This window comes from Miniopterus schreibersii (genome assembly GCF_964146895.1).
Source record: "Miniopterus schreibersii genome assembly, chromosome: 19".
In the NCBI taxonomy this organism is placed as follows: Eukaryota; Metazoa; Chordata; class Mammalia; order Chiroptera; family Miniopteridae; genus Miniopterus; species Miniopterus schreibersii.
This window is the reverse complement of record NC_138119.1, coordinates 20,472,351-20,499,244: the sequence shown is the minus strand read 5'-3', so window position 1 is coordinate 20,499,244 and position 26,894 is coordinate 20,472,351. Positions and strand designations below refer to the sequence as shown.

Below are 26,894 nucleotides of genomic sequence, written 5' to 3'. Positions count from 1 at the left end.
TTGAATAGAATTATAGGACACCCAGCTAGTGAATTGCTTGGTAAGGGAAAAAAACCCTACACATTTGGTTAGAAATGAAGTGCTCTATGTGAGTAGTAAAGGAGAATCACATAAGTGAGTTTTTCTTGGGAACTATATTCAGGAATTACACTTACCTCTAACATCATGCTTTTATTAAGTCCCCCATCATAACCATGGGCCACATAATATATCTCAGTTTGTATCTATCTACTTTGGAGACACAGTTTCAAAATCTACCTGAATCATACCACAATTTGTCCAGTAATTTTTCATGCTGACCCCAGGCCAAAAGAAATACTTAATAAGCTCCACTGACTAAGTAGTTAAGACCAAATAACTTAGTATTTATGTCCCATTGGCTCTGCATAACTTCTCAAACACTGAAATCACATTGGATACCACTATCCTTATTCCCTGATTTCAGTGGTTTTCACACAGTACTTGCACTTTACCTCAAAAACCACTGAAAACCCACCTTTACAAATACATAACATCAAAAGAAAGATAGTAAGATCTAATATTGAAATTGTAGACTACCTAGCACTAGCAGTTTGAGCAGTTTCCAAAAGATGTCAAGTAATGCCATATTTCCCTCAAAATTTTAAAAGATCTCATTGGTAATCCTGTGGCACCCCAGGGCGTCTCTGTGTGCAGTCTGGGCACCTCAGGTACAGTAGATATTGGCAATGACTCTATTCTGTGAAAGAATGAGTGAAAGGTTAGTAGCAAAGACTGAACAAGTAATACAACAAGCAAGGGAGAGAAAGGGAGTGAGGGACAGACAGGAGGTATGTATGGGAGAGCAAGAGTTATCGACAGAGAGCTTAGAACATAGCAGAGAGAACAAATAAAGAGAAGACAAAGACAGGAAGAGACAGAGACAAATGGTCAGAGAGAGACAAATGCACAAAGAAGACAGAAAAATAGAGAGAGATAAAATGATGAACAGGGAGACAAATGAAGATGGAAAGAAAGACCAAAAGCAAAGGGGGTTGGGGAGGAGAAACAGACGGACCAATAGTCAAGGATGGGGAGACACTGATGGGAGAAGACAAACAGATGGGCAAATGGGGGGGCAAACAGGAGAGAGGATCAGACAAGGATGAGATGTATTAGAAAGAAAGGGAAAAAGAAAGGGAAAGAGTGGGTCAGACAGGCAAAGAGAAACTGTCAGGGAAAGACAGACAGGCAAGGACAGGCAGATACCAGGACAGAAAAGGGGCAGATGAAAGGGAAAATGACTAAGGAAGAGAGAGAGGCCACAGGCACACAGGAGAGGAGAAAGGAAAACAGGAAAAAAGAAACTCCAGGAGGGTGAAAGAGGAAGGAAAAAGAAGCTTCCCCTCACACCACCTCTACCCAGGGGACCAGGGATTGTATTCATCAATTCATTACTTAAAGGCATGATCCCTACAGTCTACGAGTGCATGAAAAAGTACCAGGAATGAGTACAACCACTATTAATAACACTGAGCTCTGCATACCAGGGGGTTTTCTGGCTACAGGGGAAACTCTCTCTCTCCCCCTGCATATTATTAGCAAATACAATCTATACTTTCTTAGTTCAGATATTAATATTCTCAGTGAGAGAATTTCATAGAGCACTGTGAGCTTCCAAGGGTCTCTGCTCCAAGCATCCAATATAATGTCCCAATTATTTGTTTTTCCTAGAAAGACTAAAACCACATAAAATTACATAGAAACCAATTTTAAAAGAGGAAAAAACTAAATTCTAATGCATTATGTTTCAGGACACAGCAGCTACACATTCCTTTTCAATGTGTTATGACTAGCATTATTTTGAGGTGTTTTTTAAGCCATTTATTGAAGTTTCAAAATTAATGAAGCAGAAAGTAGAAAGAATATTAGCCCAACATGCCCAATGCCCAGCATCAATTATTAACATTCTGCCAATGCCATTGTCACATTTTAATCATAATAAATAAAACTCTAAATGTATTCACAACTTTATTGCTTCATAAATGCATTTTTATTTTAAAATGTTGGATTTTAAATCAATTATTTTACTGTTAATCACCAAATTCCAAAATTAAAGGCATTACAAAAACAGACTATAGACCAATTAAGCTTCATGAACATAGACACAAAAGTCCTTCACTAAATTTTAGCAAATCTCATTCAGCTATATATATTTAAGAAGTCATTAAAAAAAAAGTCATGACAAAGTGGTATTTATCCCAGGAATGCAAGGTTGGGTTTAACATTCAAAAGTATATATTTACTGATAAGATTTTTCTTGCTTCTTTTTATAGTGGTAAAATTATGTAACATAAAATCTATTATTTTCACCATTTTTAAGTGTACAATTCAGTGGTATTGAGTACGTTCACAATGTTGTGCAACCATCAACACTATTTCCAAACTTTTTCATCATTATCTCAAACACACATAGTAGAACCAATCTTGTAAATCATAGATGATGTGAAAGTCATATGCCACTATTCACAAAAACAGTAGGTAAAACTATTGGCTAGTGATTAAATCCATTCGATAATTCTGAAAATTCGTATTTGTAATATATGTTCAATTAAACTGCATTTTTACTTAATCTAAAAACAGTATCATATTGACTAAAAATAGTGCCCTAAATAGTCTCCTTAGCTTTTCTAAATGAATTTGACCTAATTGTTTTATTCTAATTTCTCACTAGGGGGTTCTAAAACATAAGAAAAGCTAATTGGAAATACCACTGCCATCCTCCTCATGTTACTAAGTTAGTACCAACAACACTATCTCCACAGAGAGAACAAGAGAACATGAGAACAAAAATTACTATGTAGATTAAAGATGCAAGCAAAATGAGAACCCTAAAGGGATTTTCTTACTAAGGTAAAAAACTGTTTCACCTCTCAATCTTCAATGAAGAAAATGAAATTTTGGTCAGTATTAGTGGATTCACTACCCTCAACACTCTAATCCCAAAGAGCTATACCTGTGGTTACCATGCCTAAGATATTATTCAATCCTAAAAATCATCACAGTTCATATCTTTCCAAATAGAGCAGAACTTTCAAGTTCAAAGTACACTAACAATCTATGCTTTAAAGAATGAGGTATTTTATCTTCTAAAAATATACACACATATATGTGTGCATGTGCATGCATGTGTGGCTATATATGTACGTACTTCTTTCTGCTGAAAAAGAAAGCCTAAAACAATGAATAACTAAGTAGCAATGACACTCTGAAAGAAGTGTCCAGTATGTGGCTTCTAAAGGAATTAACACTCACTGGTTATCACTAAAAGAACCAAGACTCCTTGGCAGAATGGATGATCCCAGGTCCCCAGCTGGAAATACATGAATGTGGAAAATTTTGTCATATCAGGTAAAAAAAAAAAAAAAAAAAAGGGAGCTATCAAAGACTATGACAGTCATATCAAAAGCAATGAAGAAATCACCTGAAGAGGCTCCCACTCGGCCAAAGATGAAAATCTGATCTTTAATAAGGATAAAAACTACACTGGACCAAAACATACCAAGTATGTTTAAATACATTAATTCATTAAGACATTTTTTTAAAGTTTCATTGGTCATCTTTGGAAAATGTTAGAGAACCAATATTATTTTGAAAACGAGAAACAAAGGGAATGAATTAGGCAATTATCCTACTTTTCCCATACAGTCTGTATAGCTAAGGGAACCAAACAGTTGATGAAGGGAACTTTCTCTTTACAGAATTCTGGCTAATAAACACAGAAGAATTAGAATATCACCATTTTGTAAACCTTACTGAATTCATGAATCTAGAGCTAGGCAATGACTGTCAATAGCTAGTAACATTACAGAGAGACAAACAATTTGCTATTATACATCCCTCTTCATAGAAGTACACATCAGCACCTATAAAGTGTTCTTGGGAAAAATATATATGTATATAGTATTTAATCTGAATTATATCAAGTCTCTGGATTTAACTAAAAATTTACAGGAACTACAGAAAACAGAAACCATGTTAAGGTACAGTACATCACAGAAGTGCAATCAGTAAAATCCAGAATCGGAAAGACCAAAAGAAGCAAACAAGCCTCTTTGTTCTACCAAATAATAATAATTTTAAAAGGAAAATCGAAAATGCAAGAAAAATAAAGAGAGTTGGAGGGGAAACCTATAGATGAGCTCTGACCAACAGAATTGTCTTCACTGAGAGAAATATTCTGTGCTGTTCAATACAGTATCCCTTAACCTCATGTGACTACCAAGCACTTGATATACAGGTACTGTGACTAAGAATCAGAATATTTCATTTCAATTAATTTAAATTTAAATAGCTACTTGTGGCTACTGGCTACCATAATGGATGGTGCCACTATAGATCAATGGAGAACTAAGACATTTTTAATCAATCACTATATCATAAAATGAATGTTATTTGGGTCCTATTCAAACTAATAAATCTTTTTAACAAAGTATAAAGTAATAAAATAATTAGGGAAATGTGAATCCTGTCAGATATTTAATAATAAGAAATTACTATTAATATTTTTATGTGTGATGGGGCAGAGACTATCCTTTAGAAATATTTACAGATAAAATTACATAATCTCTACAATTTGCTTCAAAATAATGGGAGGGGGGTGATTAAACAAGATTAGGCATTGTATTGATAATGTACTTCATGAATTTTAGAAATGTAATTCAGTCCCCCATCCTCTAGAACTAAAAAAGCAAGAGTACCTCTGTTAAAACAACAAAGACCTGGGGACAAAGGTGAGGTGGAAGAAGATACCTAAAGTGAACTCAATCCATTCAAGCATATAATCAGAATGAATAATTTACAAGCATACTTTCATCTTCAATGCTACTAAGAGCTGAATTCTAAGGAGCTCAGGGAGACTGTAACACATCTGCTAACCAAGTTGAATATGCAGAGGTAACCTAAGCAAAAAAGGTCCAACAAAACCTATTCATAAGATTGGGGAGTAGGTGGGGAGGCTAAAGAAGAAATGGTGGAAAAGCAGAAACCAGTGTAGCCGTGGTCAGTGACTTAGGTCCTTAAATATCTATTCATTCCATTTCAGAAAGCCAAAGAGCTGTATTAAGCTAACACTAGCTATGTACACGCTCCATCAAAAGGAATACTTTATAACGAGAGGCAAAATGTGAAAAGAAAACAATCAAAGCATCTGTAGGTCTTTTCATTTTAATTCAAATAACCAAAAAAATATATTTCACTATGAAAAAAATAATGTGAAATACATTTCACATTATGAAAAAAATTCTCCAACAACCCATATATGATTTTTCAAATCTATGCCTATTTCATGTATCTTTGAAAGGAGGCATACCACATATGTAAAAACATGAAGTGATCTAGTATCTTACAAAAAATATACACTCACCCGGTAGCTTATAAAATACGATTCCTCAGCAATCAAAGGGAACTCTATGCTTGGCACCAAGACAACATAAAGGCACAAAACCACAAAACCTTTAAACTAGGACTTTATATCTCCATTGGTTTTAAAGAAATGCTATATGTGTTACCTCAGACTATATACCTTATGAAATTATAGTACCAGCATTAAAAAACAACAAACAATACACTTAGTCATTTACCCAGCAAAAAAATTGTGCATATAAAGATTAAGAAAAGTTAAAATTTAAAAAATAAAAACAAAGACACAAGCTAGGTTAATTTACTCCTTTTTTTCATAAACAGTATTTTGACTTTAAGGAAGATTAAGGGAAAGAACTTATTTTTATTCCAAAGCACTGATGTACTCAGTAAATATGTAAGGTATGTGGCTATATTAGATACTAGGACAAAATCTCTGGTCACAAGGGACTTACGTTGGTCTCAAGAAAATAAATCAATGAAAAAACACAAGATATAAGAAAATGACATATGCTATGCAAAGAAATAAATTAGAGTAATATAATATAAAATGACTAAGTAACTACATACGATTAGGTATTCAGAAGGCCTCTTGAGGGGCATAGCCATGTGCCCTTCAAGAATGATCCAATGATTCTAAAGCGAGGGCAAGAGCTAAGGGCCTATTGTAAGAGCAAACTTGGCCTGATTTAGGAACAGAAAGAAAGGTAATGTGCCTGGAGCCTAGTGAACAAGAGGGAAAATCACAGAAAGTAAAGTCATGGGCATAGGACCAGATTATTTAGGGCCTTCTAGGTCAGAGTAATAAATTTTTACATTATACCCTTAGACTGTAAGAAATAGCCTTATGAAGCTCACTGTCTCTGGGCAGTGAGATAAAGAAAAGGTTATTAACTCTAAATAATGTTCATTTTAGCATACTTTCACAGAATTCCATTTTTCTATAATAGCTAAAAGTGTATGAAAATTACAACATGATCCTGCATGGAGGGCTGAAGAAAGATCATCACAACTTCCAACATATCTCAGAGTATCTTTGTTATAAATCAGATGATAAAACTTAAAAAGAAAAAAAATTAAAGATAAGTAGCTCAACCTTGAGAATAAAATTAAAAGAATTACTATTAAAGCAAGTTACAAAAGGTGAGAAAATCGGTTTAACTTCCATGTAATTTCATTTTTCCTACATTCTTAAAATATTTTGAGGAGGTACCCTTTAGTACACTTGAAATAACAGATAATAACCAAAAAGAGAACTAAACATTTGATAAATCTTAAATGTTTTCAGTTAAATATCAGAGAATTAAATATATTATAAACCAAAACTCAGTGGCATATTATAAAACCAATATCTAAGTGCCAATATCCTGGTAAAGATTTTGAAATACTGAAGGAAGAACATTTTAAATTCAAAATGGTTAGAAATGAAAGGTGTATTTTGTTGTCATTAAAGACAACAAAATTTTAAATTATAAATCTATAGTTTTATTAAACAACTTCAGCATCTATGTCATAAAAATAAGTCTGAAAAGGTTTGTCATTAGAATGACTTCATAGAATTCCAGCTTGGTATTTTATAAAGATATTAATCTGTATTAATCTAGAATATTCTTGGCATATAGTTTTTCATATTCTTCTCTCCTAAAAAAAAAAAGGCGATGTAAAAATTTAAAAGAATGCCCAGCCTCAGAAACAACACTCCCTCAAGAAATAATTGTTGAACTGGCCCCTAATTAATTACTGACACAAGAACCCATAATTTAACTTAGAACTCTCCAAACCTATCAAAGGTTAAACCCATAAAGAATGAGCTGGTGAGCAGAAGCTGAGGTAACAGAAAAAAAGGATCAATAAAGATAATTAGAGAGATAACCATTGTCCTTAGGTCATTTTATGACTGCCGAACTGTGCACTTGCATACATATAAATGCTTATAAATGCTTATCTCACACACACACACCACACACATGCACACGCACACAGAGTAAATATGCTCTGTTGTTTTACTAGTCTCCGTTTAAAGACATGGCATAAATAGAAAGAAAAAGCTGTGTTGTTCAGATTAATTATGGACTAAGGATTCAATGAAGGTTGATGGATAAAAGAGACGGTTATGAAAATACATTGCAGGGGGGATGTTGAAAATGACACAGATAAGAACTTTGACTCAAAGCCAGTAACTGCGATTCACAATGCTAAGGTTGATTTAAGGACATATAAGAGATCCATCATAGGGAAAATGTGAACTAAACAAAAAAATATTTGATTGAAATACAATGTAATCATAATATATATTATAAAAATTAAAAAAGATCTAAATAATAGGACAGGTTATATTGGTTTTTTACTGTGCAGTTTAAAATATCATTCCTTAAATTATGTGACTACACATAGAAAGGAGTTAATGTACCTTACCTTCCACAGAAGGTGCCTGGTCCTGAGCTGAATACAGCATATCCTTGAAAGCCTATCAGGAAGAAATAAAAGGAATACATGAACTGAGAAATCTTCACACCAAAAGCATTTGAAGCTAAACAATTACTTCTTTTTCAATATCCACACAATGACTACATATGGTTCCCTAAATTAATTTAGTGATTTTTTTCCCTTTGTTTCTATTGCCCTAAGAGATGTATTGGCGAAAATTCTGTTACATGAGATGTCTGCGATTTTACTGCGTATGGCTTTTTCCAGGATTTTTATGGTTTCATGACTTACATTTAAGTCTTTTCTCCATTTTGAGTTTATTCTTGTGTATGGTGTAAGTTGGTGGTCTAGTTTAATTTTTTTGCATCTACCCGTCCAATTTTCTCAGCACTACTTACTGAAGGGACTGTCTTTACTCCATTGTATGTTCTTGCCTCCTTTGTCAAATATTATTTGACCATAATGGCATGGGTCGATTTCTGGCATCTCTGTTCTGTTCCATTGATCTATAAAAGCCTGTTCTTGTGCCAGTACCAGGCTGCTTTGATTACAATGGCTTTGTAGTATAGCTCGATATCCAATATTGTGACTTTGTTCTTTCTCAAGATTGCTGTGGCCATTCATCACTAATCATCAGAGAGATGCATATTAAAACTACAATGAGGTATCACCTCACACCTGCCAAAATGGCTACCATCAATAAATCAACAAACAAGTGCTGGCAAGGATATGGAGAAAAGGGCACCCTAGTACGCTTCTGGTGGGAATGCAGACTGATGCAGCCAATGTGGGAAACAGTATGGAGTTTCCTCAAAAAATTAAAAGTGGAACTGCTGTTTGACCCTGTGATCCACTTCTGGAAACGTATCTTAAGAATCTTGAAACACCAATGAGAAAGAATATATGTACTCTTATGTTCATAGCAACATTATTTACAATAGCTAAGATCTGGAAACAGCCCAAGTACCCATCATTAGATGAGTGGATAAAAAAGCTGTGGTACATTTACACAGTGGAATACTATGTGGCTGTAAAAAAGGAGCTCTTGGCCCAGCCGGGCGTGGCTCAGTGGTTGAGCATTGACCTAGGATTCAGGAGATCGAGGTTCGATTCCCGGTCAGGGTACATGCCCAGGTTGTGGGCTCGATCCCCAGTGGGGGGCGTGCAGGAGGCAGCTGATCAATGACCCTCTCTCATCATTGATGTTTCTATCTCTTTCTCTCCCTCTCCCTTCCTATCTGTGAAATCAACAAAGCTATATTTTTTAAAAATAAAAAAAAAAAGGAGCTCTTATCCTTTGGGACAGCATGGATGGACCTGGAGATCATTATGCTAAGCGAAATAAGCCAGAGAAAGACAATCTCATATGATCTCATTTATATGTGGAATCTAATGAACAAAATAAACTGATGAACAAAATAGGTCCAGAGGCATGGATGCATGGAACAGACTGACAGATCTCAGAGAGAAGGGTGGGACAGGAAAAGGTTAACCAAAGAATTTATATGCATATATGCATAGCCCATGGACACAGACAATAGTGTGGTGAAGGCTTGGGGTGGGGCAGAGGCTAGGTGAAGAGGGTCAATGGGGCAGAATGGGTGACATATGTAATACCGTTAACAATAAAAAATAAATTAAGAAAAAAAGAATTCAGTAAAATATTTCAATTAACTGTAATAAGCTAAAACAAAAATACTATCTTTTCATACCAATCCAGTATTGGCTAATCTTTAAGACAAGAGCTAATTTGTACAGTTTAAAAATTAAGGGGCACTTGAAAAATGCCCCTGAAAAAGTCACCTGAGAGATCATAAACTCTCTGACTAAAAGATACTAGTTATAGAATCCAAAGATTCACTATTTATGTAGAATTTGAGGCAATACAGTCATACAAGTATTTTATGACAAAAAATATTTGCTCGTTTCAGGTTCCTGACACAAAGCTCTGAAAACCCAAATGCTTATATTATGATTCATGATTATACATGAAGAGTACTTATAAAAGTGCTTCTGAAGATGCTCAATGAATGTTAGTTAACAGAATGTGAACTACCACAAAACTTACGTCATACAGTGGGCTGTGGCATCATTTGGCCCTCTACTGGCCATTTATGCATTAGATATGCTTCAGTTCTTATGAATTCTTCACAAAGTAATATAGTACTACCTGGAGCCAACATGACTAAACAAGCATAAACATAGCCACTATAATCTCCTGGCATTATTAGTTTATAAAAGTCATCTCGATGATCTAAAATATGCTCCTATTAATATCTTCAGACAATTGCTGACATGTACACACTCTACTTTTAATTTTCCTAAGAAACCTACAAACTCCTAAGAAAATACAAGCATATCTCAATATGCATATGCTAATGTCTCCTAAACTAGTTAAACTTTCTACAATATATTGTTCAAAATAGGTTACAGTTCAAATTTAATATGTGAACTACATTCAATAATACTGCCAATACAAATTTCTGATATTGTTAATTCTAATAACCCAGAGCAGATCATCTCTAATCTCCTTTCCAAAGCACAGATGGGTTTCACAGACCATTTCACAGACCAAAGAGATCAGAAGCTAGAAAAATTCCTACTTCCTACCACATATATATATATGACATACTATAAATATTATCACCTCTATCAATAAAATATATAAACTATGTGGTTCTCACTGCTTCAACATTCATTCAAAGTCAACACACTGCATGAAATCTAATTATTGGATTAACAAACAATAAAATAAACACAGGCATTTAAAAGGAAAGGACAAGGGCTATTTGTTATATACCTTTAAAGTAGTCATAATCCCTGTTAACAGTGCTTTATAACTGGATAAAATTTACATCAGACTTTTTATTACCTGAAAACTTTTCTAAATGGCACTCTTGAATAATAAAATTTTGATATATCTTCAAAAATATGGACATCGTGTGCTAATCTATAGCACCACAGAAACATTTTCCAATTATCTCTCTTTCAGTTTCTACTTCCTCTTTTCATATTCCCTGTTTAACTTTTTCCACAGAAATACGGGTAATCTGTGAATAATTTGCAAGTCAGTTACATCTGACCTGGTTTCTTTGTCTTATCGTCTTGAAATCAGTCATGTTTTCCTAATACTAAAGTGCTAAGGACAGTTTTGTAAATCAAATGATAAACCTCAAAAGAGAGCATTCTAGTACTCTCAAGTGTCCTATACAAAGAATCCTAATCTAATTAATTTTAACTTTCATCCCCAAATAGAAATAAACTAACGTAGCTATTTTTGACAATAGAAATAATCTAGTCAATAAAAACTCAAATTCTTATAATCTAACATATTAAAACTTAAAATTAATGTACTTTTGCACCTACTTAATAATTCTGAGTCTATAGTATGTTAGAAGGAGTATGCATGACTCCTTTCATGGAATTCAAAAGTACCCCATCAGTAAATGGCAATTCAATATGCAGAAGCTGTTACAACAGCCCCAGCCCGGGGGCTCAGTTGGCTGAGTATCCTCCCATACACCAAAAGGTTACGGGCTGGATTTCTGGTCAGAGCACATACTTAGGTCTCAGGTTTGATCCCCAGTTGGGATGCATACTGGAGGCAACCAATCAATGTTTCTCACTCTCCCTCTCTTTCTAAAATCAGTAAAACACATCCTCAGGTGAGGATTTGAAAAAAAAGTTGTTACAACATTATATTATTAAATTTATTAAATGTATATTAAATGTATAAAATATATATAGTTTATAATAGGAGGAAGTAATTTGAAATACATCTTGTTATATTCACATTTATATATTTTTGTACTAACTCTGACATCCACTGACATGGCTTTTACTATTTCTATGTTACTAAATCCCAAATCTATATCCTCAGCCACATGTCTGCTAACAAAAACTCAGAATGCCCCAAATTCTATTCATTTTCTCCCCAAAGCCTACTCTTCTCATGTTCTTTATTTCTGTTAATGTCACTGCCAGTAACCAAATCACACAGATTCACAATCTTGGTTATTATGGTCTCACTGATTCAACAAATAATTTATTGAATTATCTGCTATGTGCCAGGCACTGTTCTAGGCACCTGGTATACATCATGAGGAAAATAAAAATCCCTGTCCCAGATGAGTTAACATTCTTCATTCTCCTTTCCACCCGAGTTTAGTGATCTGGTTCAGTCAATGCCACTACCACAATCTCTTTTCACTCATTCTCTCCTTTCATTTTATTTGAACTATTTCAACAGACTCTTAACTGATTTACCAACCTATAAGCTTTCATCTTGCTAACACATCTCACAAACTAAAGACTGAGTACCAATATCCTAAAATAAACGTCTATTGAATAAATGAATAAAAGTTACTCCTCTGGTTTATTTTTAATGATGACAGAAATTAACAGCTATATTTCATTGGAAAGTACCTTCTATAGGTCAGGTCCTTGCAGGCACTTTCATACATTGCATCTAATTCTCACACTATCCTTGAAAGGTAAATATTATCTATATTTTACACACACACACAAAACTGAAGTTCAGAGGAATAAAATAACTTTTTAAAGGTCTCATAGCCAGTAAGTGAGAGAAATGCAATTAAAGCAAATATTTATATAAAATTATAGCTACTTTCTCTACTGCCTTCAAATCTGAATAGATCTCATACCCTGAAGGAACCCTACTCATTCCTAAAGGTTCTATCCTATTTTCCTGTTAATAGCAAACTTCCTCAAATGAAAAGTACACATGTGTTGCCTCAATAACTTTAACCTCTTAAAACCCAGAATAAAGTTAGCAACAGACAATTAATGTTAAAAATTCACCAATGGGCTCCTTTTGTCATATACAAAGTCCTATCCTTAATCTTCATTCTCACTGACCTGTTTACAATGTCACTTCTGATAATCCATTTATCCTTAAGACCCCTGACTCTTGTGACAATGTATTTCCTTTACTGTGTCTCTATTTTTTCTGCCTTAATACTATTTTCCCTTAGTAAATTAACTCTTTAATTACTATCTCAATTATAACAGTCTTATCTTTTGATACTTTTTTTTTAATTCCAGCTACTTATCTCTACTTATAGCTATTTCACACATAAAATAAGCATATTTAAGATCTAATTTCAAGAGTTTACCATCCCCCAAAGTAGCTATTCTCTACCAGTTTCCCTAGGTTTAAACCATATTGAATTCTTCCCTCTTTCACTGCCTATATATAGGTGTTTAGATATATGGCCTATATCTATACAAGTGAGTGTTATACTTACTGTCCTAAGTGCTTTTCAACAATTAATTCATCTCATTTCACATGATCCTCTAAAGTAGCCATTATTATTATTCCCAGTTTAAGGATGAGAAAATTGTGGCACAGAAAGGCTAAATGACTTGCTTAAGCTCACAGAGGTATCAAAATTTCAATTCTAATTTTTCAATCTATCAAGAACTGAATTTTTCAAAGTCCATGATACTAAACAAATAAATACTATAGAAAAAATTTTGTAGCCCTCTTTAGCAAATACCTAATAGCAATATATTTTGAAATTCTCATATTTCAAAAGCTTACTCTATTCAGAAAGAAAGATTTATCAAAAATGCCCAGCCGGTGTGGCCCACTGGTTGAGCCAAGTACCTAGAGGTCACCATTTGATTCCCCATCAGGGCACATGCCTGGGTTACGGGCTCTATTCCCAGTAGGGGGGTGTGCAGGAGGCAGCCAATAGATGATTCTCTCTTGTCATTGATGTTTCTCCCTCTCCACCTCTCCCTTCCTCTCTCTGAAATCAATAAAAACATATTTTTAAAAATGTAGCACTCTTTATAAAAAATGTATGAACCTCCAATTAAAAAATGAACAAAGGACATGAATAGGCACTTCTCCAAAGATGCCATTCGGACGGCCAACAGACATATGAAAAAATCCTCAACATCACTAATCATCAGAGAGATGCAAATTAAAACCACAATAAGGTATCACTTTACACCTGTCAGCGTGGCTACCATCAACAAATCATCAAATGACAAGTGCTGGTGAAGATGTGGAAGAAAGAGAACCCTAGTACACTGCTGGTGGGAATGCAGACTGAGGCAGCCACTGTGGAAAACAGTATGGAGGTTCCTTAAAAAATTAAAAATGTAACTGACCCAGTTATTCCACTTCTAGGAATATATCCTAAGAATCCCAAAACACCAATCAGGAGGAATATATGCACCCCTATTTCATAGCAGCACTATTTACAATAACTAAGATCTGGAAACAGCCCAAGTGCCCATCAGTAGATGAGTAGATTTTAAAATGCTGTGGTACATTTACACCATAGAATACTATGTGGCTGTAAAAAAGGATCTCTTACACTTTGGGACAGCATGGATTGACCTGGAAAATGTTATACTAAGGGAAATAAGCTAGTCTGAGAAAGATAAATATCACATGATATGTGGAATAAAATCACTAATATGTGGAATCTAAGGAACAAAATTAACTGAGGAACAAGATAGGACCACAGATATGGAAGCATGAAACAGACTGACAGATCTCAGAGGGAAGATGGGAAAGAGGGTGGGAAGAGACTGACCAAAGAACATACAAGCATATATGCACAGCCCATGGACACAGATACGGAAAGAACTGGGGAGGGGTGAGAGATTGGGGGGAGGGAGGTAAAGGGGAGAAAATGGGGGACATCTTTAATACTTTCAACAATAAAATAAATAAATAAAAATAAATTAAAACATGTATATGCATATGGAAAAATTAAAACAAGTAAAAATGAATCCTTTTTTTAAAAGTATGAACTCTGTCGTTAGAAGTGGTGAATCAATCAGATTACCAACAATTTTGTTACCTATTAAAAAAAATATTTGAAAAACGGAAAAGAATATGTTTCATTATCACTGATCACATCTGAGTTTGTTAAATAAAACTAAGTAAAAATGGCCAAATCCACATTCAGTAAATCAACAAAACCAAAAAAATAAGAAACTTCTCTAAATTGGTACCAAAGCAATTCATTTACAGAGCTCTAGCCACACTCTGTAGGGGACAGACATGAACTTCTAATTTTCTTCATACACTGTCTACAATCATGTTTTTCTGAATCTCTATTTCTCATCCTTTAATGACATCTCAGGCAGATTCCATGGCCTTTCAGTCATTTTCCGTCGTTAAAAAAAAAAAAAGTTGCTAAATATGCCAGACACTGCCAGATTCTGGATGCTGACAGGTATCTACTACTCTGTCTGACACACAGTAGGTACTCAGTAAATATATACTATTATATCTCATCAAGTTTAAGATGTGACTAATAGTAATATACTCCATTATTTTATGTGTTTCTAATGAAAAGTCTGCCAATTAAATTATGAGACAGCATTAATTATAAGATGTACACTGATTTCAGATGTTAAAATGTGGGAAAAGTATATACTAAAATTAACAAAATAAGGTATTAATTCAAGGCTTCATTATTTTTGGCTACACTATTTGGCTTTTCTATCTGGTCTTTTCTCTCTACTGCATCCCCTAAGATCTAAATTACGTATCTCACTTTGCACTGATCCAAGCTCCCAATCTCTTCTTTAAATTCCTCGAAACATTTAAACTCCTCTGCATGGTATTTGAGGCCTTCACCCCTTGATCCCTTCCAGCCACCTTTCCAACCTCACCCTATCAGCTCTCCAGCATCTACTAAACCAGGTTTCATTAATATGCTTGGACAGTTTCACCTATCTATGCCTTTGTTCAGTATTACTCTACCTACCTACATTGTCCTCAATGCCTTTTCCCCTCCTCACCATGGATGAAACCCTATTCAATTTCTACTACCCAGTACAAATACCACCTCTGTGATACCTTCCATGATAAATACCTTTAATTTCCAGAGGAAGGTCAATTGGCCATCCCTCTGTAACATAATACTATGATTAGGAGGCCACACAAGTTATAAGCTCCTCTAGGGTAGGGTTTTACTTATCTTTACATCTCCAGCTCCTTGCATGATCCCGACAATGTTACACCATGTAAAGAATCCAGGCTCTGAAATAAGACACACCTGTGTCTGAATTCTGGGTGTTTTTTTTTCACTCATTAGCTATGTGACCTTGGGTAACCTACTCAATCTAAGACTCAATGTCTTCTTAAAACAGGAATTACAAAACCTACCTTAGAGGGTAAGGCTTAAATGTAAAATGCCTGGCACACGAGAAACACTCAATTAACATCAGCTGCTGTTATTATCATTATTGTTTTATTACTTTAAAAAACAAAAAAAAGGGAACGGTGTGGCTCAGGTGGTTGGAGCGTCGTTCTGTACACAGAAAAGTGGTGGGTCTGATCCCTGGTTGGGGCGCTTATGGGAGGCAACTGATAAATGTTTCTCTCTCACATCGATGTTTCTCTCTCTCTTTCTCCTTTTCTCTCTCTCTTCCTCTGAAATCAATAAAAAGCATATCCTTGGGTGAGGGGGGGAAAATAAAAAATAAAAAAAGGAAGGTGACACTCAAGAATACTTCATGAATTGGTTTAATACATATTCTGATCTTCTCTAGTCATGCTGGATATGCCCCAACTTTGGCTTCATAAGGTATCATAAGAGATGGGGGTGTACTCTTCATGTACAGGTAACACACACAACTGTGTTAATATTCAAACATAGATTATGTTACAGAGGAATGGCTAAATGATTTTTCAACTTTCTTGAGTCTTACTTTTCTACCTAACCCCTCAAACCTTACCATAATTCTTCAGTCCTGTCTCCTCACCTAAGATAGGCTAATTTTCTGTAGTCAAGTGAACAATAATATTAAGGTTTGAGTCTCATAATTTACTGTGTCTTTTTATTGACACACACAAGAACTACTTTAGGTTGTTAATGTGATCTAATAGATTAGACTCAGATTAAATATATTAATGTAGAGTATTTGAGTAATCATTAATAAGAACATTTAAATTCACATTGACTCTACAAAGAAAATTCATTCTTAAAATTTAAAGGCAGCCCGGCGGGGCATGGCTCAGCGGTTGATCGTCCACCTAGGATCCAGGTGATTGGGGTTCAATTCCCAGTCAGGGCACATGCCCAGGTTGCGGGATTAGTCCCCAGTCGGGGGCGTGCAGGAGGCAGCCAATCAATGACTCTCTCATCATTGATGTTTCTCTCTCTCTCTCCCTCTCCTTTCCTCTCTCTGAAATCAATAAAGATTTTTTTTTTTAATTTAAAGGCAAAGAAATGTTTTATTTGGCAGTGCTAAGACTCAGCAAGGTACAGCAATGAGCAGGAGGCCAATATTCTTTTTCCAGGTTCTGCTATCAGCTAGTTGTGAGACTAACCATATTTATTCATCTATAAAACAGACGTGCTGAAAAGTTCATTTTCAACTCTAAAATCAATTCTAGTACTAAAAATTAAATTATATTAGAAAACTGAAAAGAGCTAAAATTAGATGGCCATTTAAAAACTCAAATAACTCACTTAAGCTATTTAGATATACTTTAAGAATACACATGTGCATGTCACCCCAACAACAACAAAAATACAAAGACACGGTATATAATCGAAATGAAGAGAAGTTACAAGTGACCACAGTGAACTAATTTATTTCAAAACCACATGATTTTTCCTACCTGGTTATTATATGTAAAAAGGTTAAGGACAATTTATTAACATAAATATTACAGACAGCAGGAATAACAGCTAACATCAACAAAGCCATTCTCCAAGAAAACCTGAAATGGACAAGCCCAGAGGGATAAGCTCTGAGGCTCAGTTTCCCTCACAAACAATACTGTTTAGCTCTGTAGAAAGAATTATTTTAATATCATATATATTGTTCTTACTATGTGCCAGGCACTGTACTAGGCACTTTTTGTATTTTAACTCATTTAATTCTCACAAGAGTCCTATAAAGCTAATATTATCATCCTCATATTACAGATGAGAAAGCTGAAGCCCAGAGAGGTTAAGTGACTTATCTGAGGTCACTCAGCTAATAAATTTTAGAGATGGAATATGAACCTAGGCAGTCTCACTTCAGAGTTTGTTCTCTGCATGCATTAACAACATACCAGCATATGATGCAAAAAAAAAAAAGGGTACTAAAATGAATCAAGGTGACTGTATTAACTCAGCCACTAACAAAGCCATGTGACCTTGAATCACTTAACTCTCTGGACCTCATTTCCCACTTAGGTAAAAAAGGGAGAGTAAGGGGAAATTGGGCTAACTAATTTTTGAAATTCCTTACAGTTCTAACATTCTATGATGTATGTTCTAGAAGTCAGATGCCACCACAGCAACAAGTATGTCCATTTTTCTTTATCTTCCTCTCTTTTTACCCTTATCACTGTATCTCTTACCTTTTTCTTATGGCTCACCTTCATAAGGTCTTCTATTGACCAGCTGCTTATCTAATAATAGTTACACTGATCATCTTGAGGAAAATATAAATGAACAGGGGTGAACTTTGACCTCCAGACGACACTATATTATCTCCAAAACATGCAGAGGAGACCTGGGACTCAAAATAGACCAGCCATTACTTCAGCAGGTGCTGGAGAACAGGTGAGACCACACCTAAATGTATGTATGATGTAGGAATTAAGAGCAGGGTCTCTTATAGTCTCACCTCTGCTACCCATAATTAGCAGTATCAACATAATTTCTTAATGGCTCTAAGATTCAGTTTTTCCAATCTATAAACAAAGCTAACAGCCTAGCTAAACATCTTGCTATAGAGAGAAAATGTTTTTAAAGTACCATCATGCTCAAAACAGTAAGCACTCAAAAGATAACAGCTGTTATTACTGTCATTGCTACCACTAGTTTTGTTATTTACAATTCCCATATAAAAACAAGATACTACAACTTCATTAATTTTTTCACTCTCATTCTTTCAAGAGTTCAGTGTTGTTTTCCAGAGGCTACATGAAGTGTGATGTCATGTCTCTGATGGCTAGTACGTCTGCTTGTATGCTTTTGTATTTTAAAGATTTGTCAGTGTTGTTTGTTTTAAATCCTCACCCCAAGGTCATTTTCTCCATTGACTTCTAGAGAGAGTAAAAGGGAGGGGGGAGGGAGGGAGAGAGAGAGAGAGAGAAACATCGATGTGAGAGAGACACACCAATCATTTGCCTCCCGACCAGGGCCAGGGATCAAACCTGCAACTGAGGTGCATGCCCTTGACCCGGAATCAAACTCGCAATCCTTCAGTCTGTGGCCCGATGCTCTAACCACTGAGCCAAACAGGTCAGGGTTCTCAGTTTTCATTTCTAATACAGCGTATATCAGTAGACTTTGAATCCTCAATAATTTTTAAGAGTTTCAAGTGGTCCCGAGACCAGAAAGTTTAAGAACACCCCTCTGAGGTATGGAAAAAGCCCACAAAGCACATTGATTATTCTGTGACTTACCACCTTACCAATTTAGCCCAAATAAGTAACACACAATAATCTAAAAATCTCCCACTTTCCTGTCTATTGCATTTCAGCACTTCAATCGTCAAAAAAATCTCTTGTTCACTAATTATTTATAAATAGTCAGTGACAGAACTGGGTCTAAGGACTTATATATCCTTATAGTCTGTCTAAATACTGCAGGTCATCCTCAATAAATAAGAAATGACCATGTTTTCTTAATCAACATACTGTCCCTCTTATGAGATAAATTGTCACTTATGCTTACAGCAGGTCAATTATACTTTCCTCTGACGTCTAATAAATAAATAACTTTTAAAGAATTTTCTGATCAGTCCCCGTAGATACCATACACCTGCTTGGTGATGGGGAGAAAGAGCTAATTATTTCCTCCTATAAACAAATTAGATTAAAAGGTGTATAACATAAAGAGTTTAAACTAAGGAGAAAGTCTTCCATATCATTTACATAAGTGATCCAAATTTATAACAATGTTCCAAGACCTCAATCTGCAATCTTCCCTTTCTAAACAATTTTTAATTTTGAAAACAGTATGTTGACTGAAATATAAAAAACACACACCAAAAAACCCCAACAAAAATAGTTTTTTGTTTTTTCTATTTTTAAACTAATGAAAAAGCTAAAATTTAATAACAAATCAGCCTACAGCAAAAAGTAGAACCCCTATAAATATTGGTTGAAAGAAAGAATAATTTTTAAGATATTTATGTTCATGAGCTTTGTCTATTTGACTTATTTTAGCATTTACTAGGTAAGGGGAAGACCTGAAAAGGCAAGAATCCTAGTGAATTCTCACATTCTCTCAATCCTAAAAGCCAATTCAATACCAGGAGACCCACAACCCAGCTTTGATTAGGCTGTACAACTTGAGCAAGTCTTCCAAGCATTTTTTTCGTGTCAAATCCCTATCAAAAAAATTAAAAACAGCGAGATTTACTATGTATCTCCTATATATATTTACTTATAAATGATATCCTTCTAAAATTATGCACATTATAAAACAGAATTTTTTTTTAAATTTTTTATTGATTGATTTCACAGAGAAAGGAAGGGAGCGAGAGAGGGGAAAAAAACATAGATTTGTTGTTCCACTTATTTATGCATTCGTATGTGCCCAAATCGGGGATGGAACCTATAACCTTGGTGTATTGGGATGATGCTCTAACCAACTGAGCTATCCGGCCAGGGTCAAAACATAGAATTTTTTAAATAGATGTTATTAAAAGATGAGACAATGATAAAATAATTCTTACCTTTAACTTATGAATACTATAAAAATATTTTTAATAAAATAAATTATTAATAATACTGTTAGAGAACAACATAACTGAAAAGCTTCATTTCTTAAAATCTTAATTTAATATTTTTGTGATACAGTATTATAGTTCAAACTTCAGAATTCAGTTGATTTTTAAACTTGATTATGACTATACACTGAAAAATTCCCTCAAAATATCTCCTAAACAAGGTCACCACATCAATCCATTTTTAGTAAAATTTTTTCTTCCTTGTCTTATGCATAAAAATAACTATAACTAATAGTTCTAGTACTATCTTCTCTTACTCCATGGAAATTAGGGGTACTCTCCTTTGGGGGTCTATGATGCAAATATACTTGAAACCCCTAACCAGCACAACTCAATCAGTCTCTCAAACACTTTCCAGATTAGGCCTAGATTTGAAGCCAGAACTAATTTTCCATGGTCACCCCAGGTCAAATAAGATTCCTAGGTTCTTATGATCTGGGCTTTCACCCAAAATCTATTCCAAAACCAACCTGCAGGGATGGATGGACAAGTATAATCTTTCCAGGATACTTACCCTAACACATTTCATTATACAAAGATAACAATGAACAGCAATACCTTTCTGTCTTATACAACATTCATTCACTCATTTAAGAGACATTTGTAAATGCTAGGCATCTTACTGACACAATCATGTACAAATGTTATCTTAAATATGCTATACTGTACTTTCATTTGCAGAAGTGCTGAAAGAAAAAGTGTGATTTGTGCCCCATCGGGTGGCCAAACTGGAAATTTCAAACAAGTTCCAGCAAGGCAAGTTAACCTTAACTAATCAACACAATACCTTTGGGAAACTGAAACCCTACAACACAAGTGTTCTCATGGGAGAGTTCTATAAATGAAAATCACAATAATATTATAGCAATGTTTCCTTACACTTGAAAATAAGGGATGTGCAGTTATGCAAAATCTCTCCTTTCCCAAATCCTGCAACAAAAAAGTAATCCATGACTATCACTATTGATTTATTTAAGTTAAACGAAAGAGTTTATTTGGGTCATCTTTCCATTCACAGATTAAAATCTCATCAAAAATTTTTGAAAGAACATTATTAATTTAAAAGGATGTTATTAATAATAGTTCTTTAAATTATTTTCTCTTCATATATCACACATAATTAAACCATATAATCATACAGAAATTTAGAATCAGATGAGTCCTTAGAAAACAGAGGGCTGTGACTTAGAAACCATCAAATCTAGTTGGGTCTGGTTACAGATGAAGAACCTAAGGCCCAGAAAGAGAAAGTGATTTAACCAGGGTCACACAGCTAGGCTAGGGTGACCTGACTCCCAATGCTTAAATATCTGTGCTCAAGAGACTAGCTCTCTATATACAATCCTGGACAAGTGACTTAAGGTCTCTGGACCTTAGTTTTCTTACCTAAAAAAACAAGGAGATAGACAATCTCTAAATTTCCTTTAAAGTCTAAAATCCTAAAATTTAGGTACCTCATTATTTTTGTATCTTACAAAACTACAGTATACACTGACAAAAACCATTTCTGGTTCCTGAGAAACCAAAGAAGCACAGGACCCTAGGGAAGAAAACACAAGTCAGCAGCCTAAGGCACCAAATGTATTTGCTTCTTTTGCTAATATTCTGTAAAATATTAACATAGTCATACTAGTCTATTTGGTTGAAACTGGTCTAAGTTAATTTTCATTAATCAATTACAGAACTCTAAAATATACAATCACTGATTCTAAATTTTTTTTAAAATGTTCTTACAAAGATTTATTAATGTTCTATGTTATATGCCAAGGTTTACACTCAAACAGATTACTGGAAACAGGAATAGTCTATGCTCACTTGTGTTTTTTCTTTGTAAAAACTATTCAGAAGTGGATCAAACAGATTTTCTTTATAGAGTTCTCCATGTTGCTCTATCCTTTTATGCTTTATTATTCTGCCTATGAAGACCTAGTCTAAGAACTCTACAATTTACTTTTAAATTAGAAACTCCAATAATTTTCAGGATATTGATGGGTCACTATTAAATAATTTTAACAATCCAAGGAAGAAAAACAATTAAAAGTTAAATCAAAAGCCTATGAACTACAATGAACCTTAAAAAGGTCTGGCCCTATAGTCTTACTCTATGGAGGAGGAAAGAACCCTGGAAAGGCAAAAAGGCTGTCCCCAGGGTCTCGTGGCTAACATATACAAGAACTAGCACTTACTGTGTGACCGTGTATACACATAATACATATAATTATAGGTATAAAACAAAACTGTCAGCTTCTATGTAATGCTCTGCTTATTTCAAGTAAAATTTAATATAGTGACATGATGTAAAAACCAAAGATGAAGCATAGTGGTTCACAGCACTAGAAACCACCTTAGGCTAGAAATAAGGGGTAATACACCAAAATTTCACCACCAGTGCTTGAAAAACAAATTCAAATGTCTGTTCTACTAAGAGTGTTTCAAAAGCATCATCTTCATACATAAGAAGCTACGTTATTGTACTGCAAGAGGGTTCTTTTCTCTAGCAAAGGCTAACATCTTTTATTGTGTTCTTTTTTCCCCTTAAGTTTTAAAGCTGCCAAAATTTCTGGATGCTAATTACCCTTATGTATGCCTCTTTAAGTATTTTTAAAGGACCAGCACCAGCTCTTGAGAAACAATATACAACACAGATCCTAGCCCTATAAAAAAAAAAGTCTGTAATCACTCCAATTCACAAAAAAAGTGTCCATTATTTAATTTTGCCTACCAAACAATGAGCTTATCCAAGACAGGAGTCACATAGTAGGGACTCTCTGCAGAATAAAATTTCAATTATCCACAGTAAGTGAATTTTTCAAAAAATGATTTATAATTGGCATGGGAAAGATAATACAATCACACATATGCTCAGGAATTTTGTCCCTCTTGTGACCAACCTAGAGTAACCATTTAAGACTAGTATCCAAACAGAGTATGTGAATGAGGAGTTCCAGAATTACTGTGGTTACTCCAGCCACAAAGCTGACATTACAAATCAAAAGGTAATTGCATTTTCAAACTAAATCGTACGCTTCCACTTCCAGCCCCAGATATTCCAAATTAATACAATTCTATTAAATAGTTAAGTGCTATAATACTTAAAATGAATCACAGCATAAAGCCACTATTACTTCTGCCCAAATCAAGCATGCCATACTATACAGCAAGTGCAAGATGTTGCCTCAGCATGCTATGTCCTATGCCTCTATGAAGAACTGGCAGTGGTGCTGAAAATTACTACTAGAAAGATGAAAGACCAATACCCTCCTTTCAATAAAAACCATCGTCTGGACTCTTGCCAAGGTTTTAAAACTGACCGAATGTTATTAGGAACAATAAATCTAAAACTCTCCAGGCTGAAAAGCTAGTCCCTTATTTCATTCTTATAAATGTAGCCACAAAACACTATAAGAAAATTAAGTAACAACAAAAAAAAGCATTAATAATTTTAGGCCTTCCATTTCTGGCAATAATCAAATACTGTATGATAGTGAATTTATTTTACACTCTTCAAGGTTCTGTTTAACCTACCTACATCCCTTTCCCTGTCTTCTTCAATTATTACAACTGCTATATGAATAAACTCATGCTATTGCCTAAACAGCCTATCAATGAACTTAAATAGAAATGGAGAACTAAAATATTTTATTTCATAAAATCTAGCTAGCATGTTTATGTTCATATTGATTTTATGCTCTTTGTTCTTGCACATAACATAGATGTGAATTCCTGGAGCTTACAGAGAAGTCTTTCTTTCTCTATCCAGGAGCTGAATTGCCAACTACTGAGAATAACCTATTGCAATGCTTAAAGCCCTTCGGGTCTTACCTTCTGAATCTATAAATGGGTTCATTATCTTTACTTTTCCCTGTATTAATGTAAGGTTCCCTATCACTATCTATTAAATACCCTACAGGTTATCACAGAAATTAGGGGGGAGGGGACCATGATTTCTGTAATACGCAGGTATGGCTTAAAAGTACATTGTTTACAACATAGCACTTTTTCTCTCTAGTTAACAAAAAATTTAGGGGGGAAAGAAACACCTGAAAATTTTAATAATTCTCCTTTCCTCCTTCCTCTTCCCCCTTCACTCCCTTCAAAAACCACAGAAGAGCCAAAACCTATGATGTGATTACTTTGTATACTTCATGCAATCATTAAGAGGACGAGTCTTATTATCAAAACAGAACAGTTGATTACAATACGTTTGCATACTGTAACCACTGCATATGTGATATACATTTAAATCAAGTTTCAAGCCAGTTACAAAGCCTTTGTCAACAGTGGGCAAGTGGGGAAAAGCAGAAGGGATCATTGGGATGAAGGAAATCACTGGAGGGGCTCATCTTGGAAGAGGATTGCTTGGTGAGAGGTGAGGAGAGAGTAGCAAGAGCAAACCTGGCCGCGGGGACGCTCGCTCAGGGTGGGGACCAGAGGTCAGGAGGAGCGGGGATGAGGGAATTAACGCGGAACAGCCGCGACCCCGGCTGCCCTCACACCCCGAATCCCCCACCTGCGGCTCGCTCTCCACCACCATGCCCCAGCCCCGGCGGGGCAGTGCCCTCCCTGCCGGCCCGCCGCCTTCAGATCCGTTACCCCAGCGGCAGCGGGGCTGCGGGGGAGGGGAAGGTCAGCGGGGCCCGGAGGGGGCCGGCGCAGCTGGGATGCCGCAGTGGCTCCCCGCGGCCCCGGGTCAAAGTCCGCCCCGGCGCGGGGAGGCAGCAAGAGCGGAAGGCAGCCGTGGAGGTCCGACTGGCGAGCCGGTGGCCCCTCCGAGTCCTCCCACACCCCAGCCGCCGCCGGTACCTCATACTGGATGTATTGCTTCCTCCACTCCGGAGTGATGTGAGCGGAGAGGTGCTCAGCGAACTTCATCCTGACGGTTCCCCCTCACTCCCACCCGGGTCCAGCAGTTACAGGCGGCGGCAGCAACGGCGGCGGCGGCAACAGCGATTCCGACTCCTCCCCACATGGGCCCCTGCGCGGCGCGGCGCTGAGCTTCTCTCCTCCTCCGCCGCCGCCGAGGTCTCCTCAGAGGCACCCTCCCGCCATCTTCCTCCTCCTCTCCATAGCCCCGCCCCGCCCCGCCCACCATACGTCATCCCCATGGTAACCGCCTACGCCGCGCCGACGGAAAGGGGCGGGACTTGGGTACTTTCGTTCAGGCCCCACCTCTTCTGGGCCGGACGTGCTGGAGGCACCTCCCCTGACCTCTTCCGTCTGGCTCCTTTGGCATTACAGCTGCTCTCTACCGCCTGCCTGGGAAGCTGCAGTGTTGTTATTGCAATTAACATGAAAACTGTAGCAACAATCATCCACAAAAGACGTTTATATTTGCAAAGAATTGTGCAAATATTTTCCATTTTAATATTTATTCTTCATAAAACCCTTAAGGATGGATCAGAATTAATACAAATTAATTTAAACGAACTAAATAGTTAAGAGTCAAATGTATTTAAAGGAACCAGATTTTACATGCACTAGGTGCTCAATAAATGCTTGTTGAATTTAATTAAAGACATTAGTGTCAAAAATTGCATGCTGCTTCTGAATTTCATTGTAATTATCAGGTCCCAGGTCTACCAGAAAGGCCAATAACAACACCTGGACTCAAACCAAGACTGGGGCAGTACCAACTGGAATTGTGAGTAAGCTTTCTGGGGATTAGGGGTAGGGTTCCAAGGGAAACCAATGTTGAGAGGAAAGAGACTCCCCTACAGGTGTGGTAGCAACCTCACCCCCAGAGAGAACAGAAATGGGTCCAGCGGGCTGGCTGAACTGTCCTCCAGGAGCATGGGGAATAGATCACTCACACAGCTTGGCACTACTTTGAGTGTAAGAGTAATTGTCCTGGAAGACCTGACTTGGGGCAGAAACCCAGGTCCTTCCCTGAGTGGAGGAGCTCTAGATAATAGTAGCTAGCATTTATTAAGCACTCACTGTCCATGTACCAAATACAATTCTAAATTTCTTACATGTACTTTAATTTTTAATTCTCACAATTTTGATGAGACCTAAAGACTAGGGAACTACTGTGATCAGGAAAGTATTCTGAAATACCAGTCTCTGCTTTTGGCTTTTCTTTTCCTTCACGTATTTTTCCCCTTTCCCTTCCTCTTAATTCATGCCAATAAAGGTTCTGCAATCATTTTCTCAGGAGAGGGATGAGGCATAATGGAAAATAGGCCTAGGCAGTGAGTCTTTCTGACATTTGTTATACAAAAGCCTCAACCTCTGGTGGAAGGGTAATCAGGGTCAAAGAGAAGAAGAAGTGGAGGAGTGAGGACTCCTCTCACCTCAGCACTGTATCCTCTGCCCACATGAACAGTTCCCCTCTACTGGAGTAAAGGTTGCCA

At 36.1% G+C, this 26,894-nt stretch overlaps 1 protein-coding gene across 1 annotated transcript in view; it reads right to left on the bottom strand.

The window, feature by feature from the left end:
- The window catches only part of XPR1 (xenotropic and polytropic retrovirus receptor 1), a 106,504-nt gene extending 80,882 nt beyond the window's left edge, over window positions 1–25,622 (bottom strand). Inside the window, exons 1-2 of the mRNA XM_081122170.1 lie at window positions 25,345–25,622; window positions 7,795–7,846 (exon numbers count right to left, since the gene is read on the bottom strand). Coding sequence (XP_080978296.1) covers window positions 7,795–7,846; window positions 25,345–25,413 — 121 coding nt within the window. The 5' untranslated portion in view covers window positions 25,414–25,622. The remainder of the gene's footprint in view (window positions 1–7,794; window positions 7,847–25,344) is intronic.
- Between the last annotated feature and the right edge of the window lie 1,272 nt (window positions 25,623–26,894).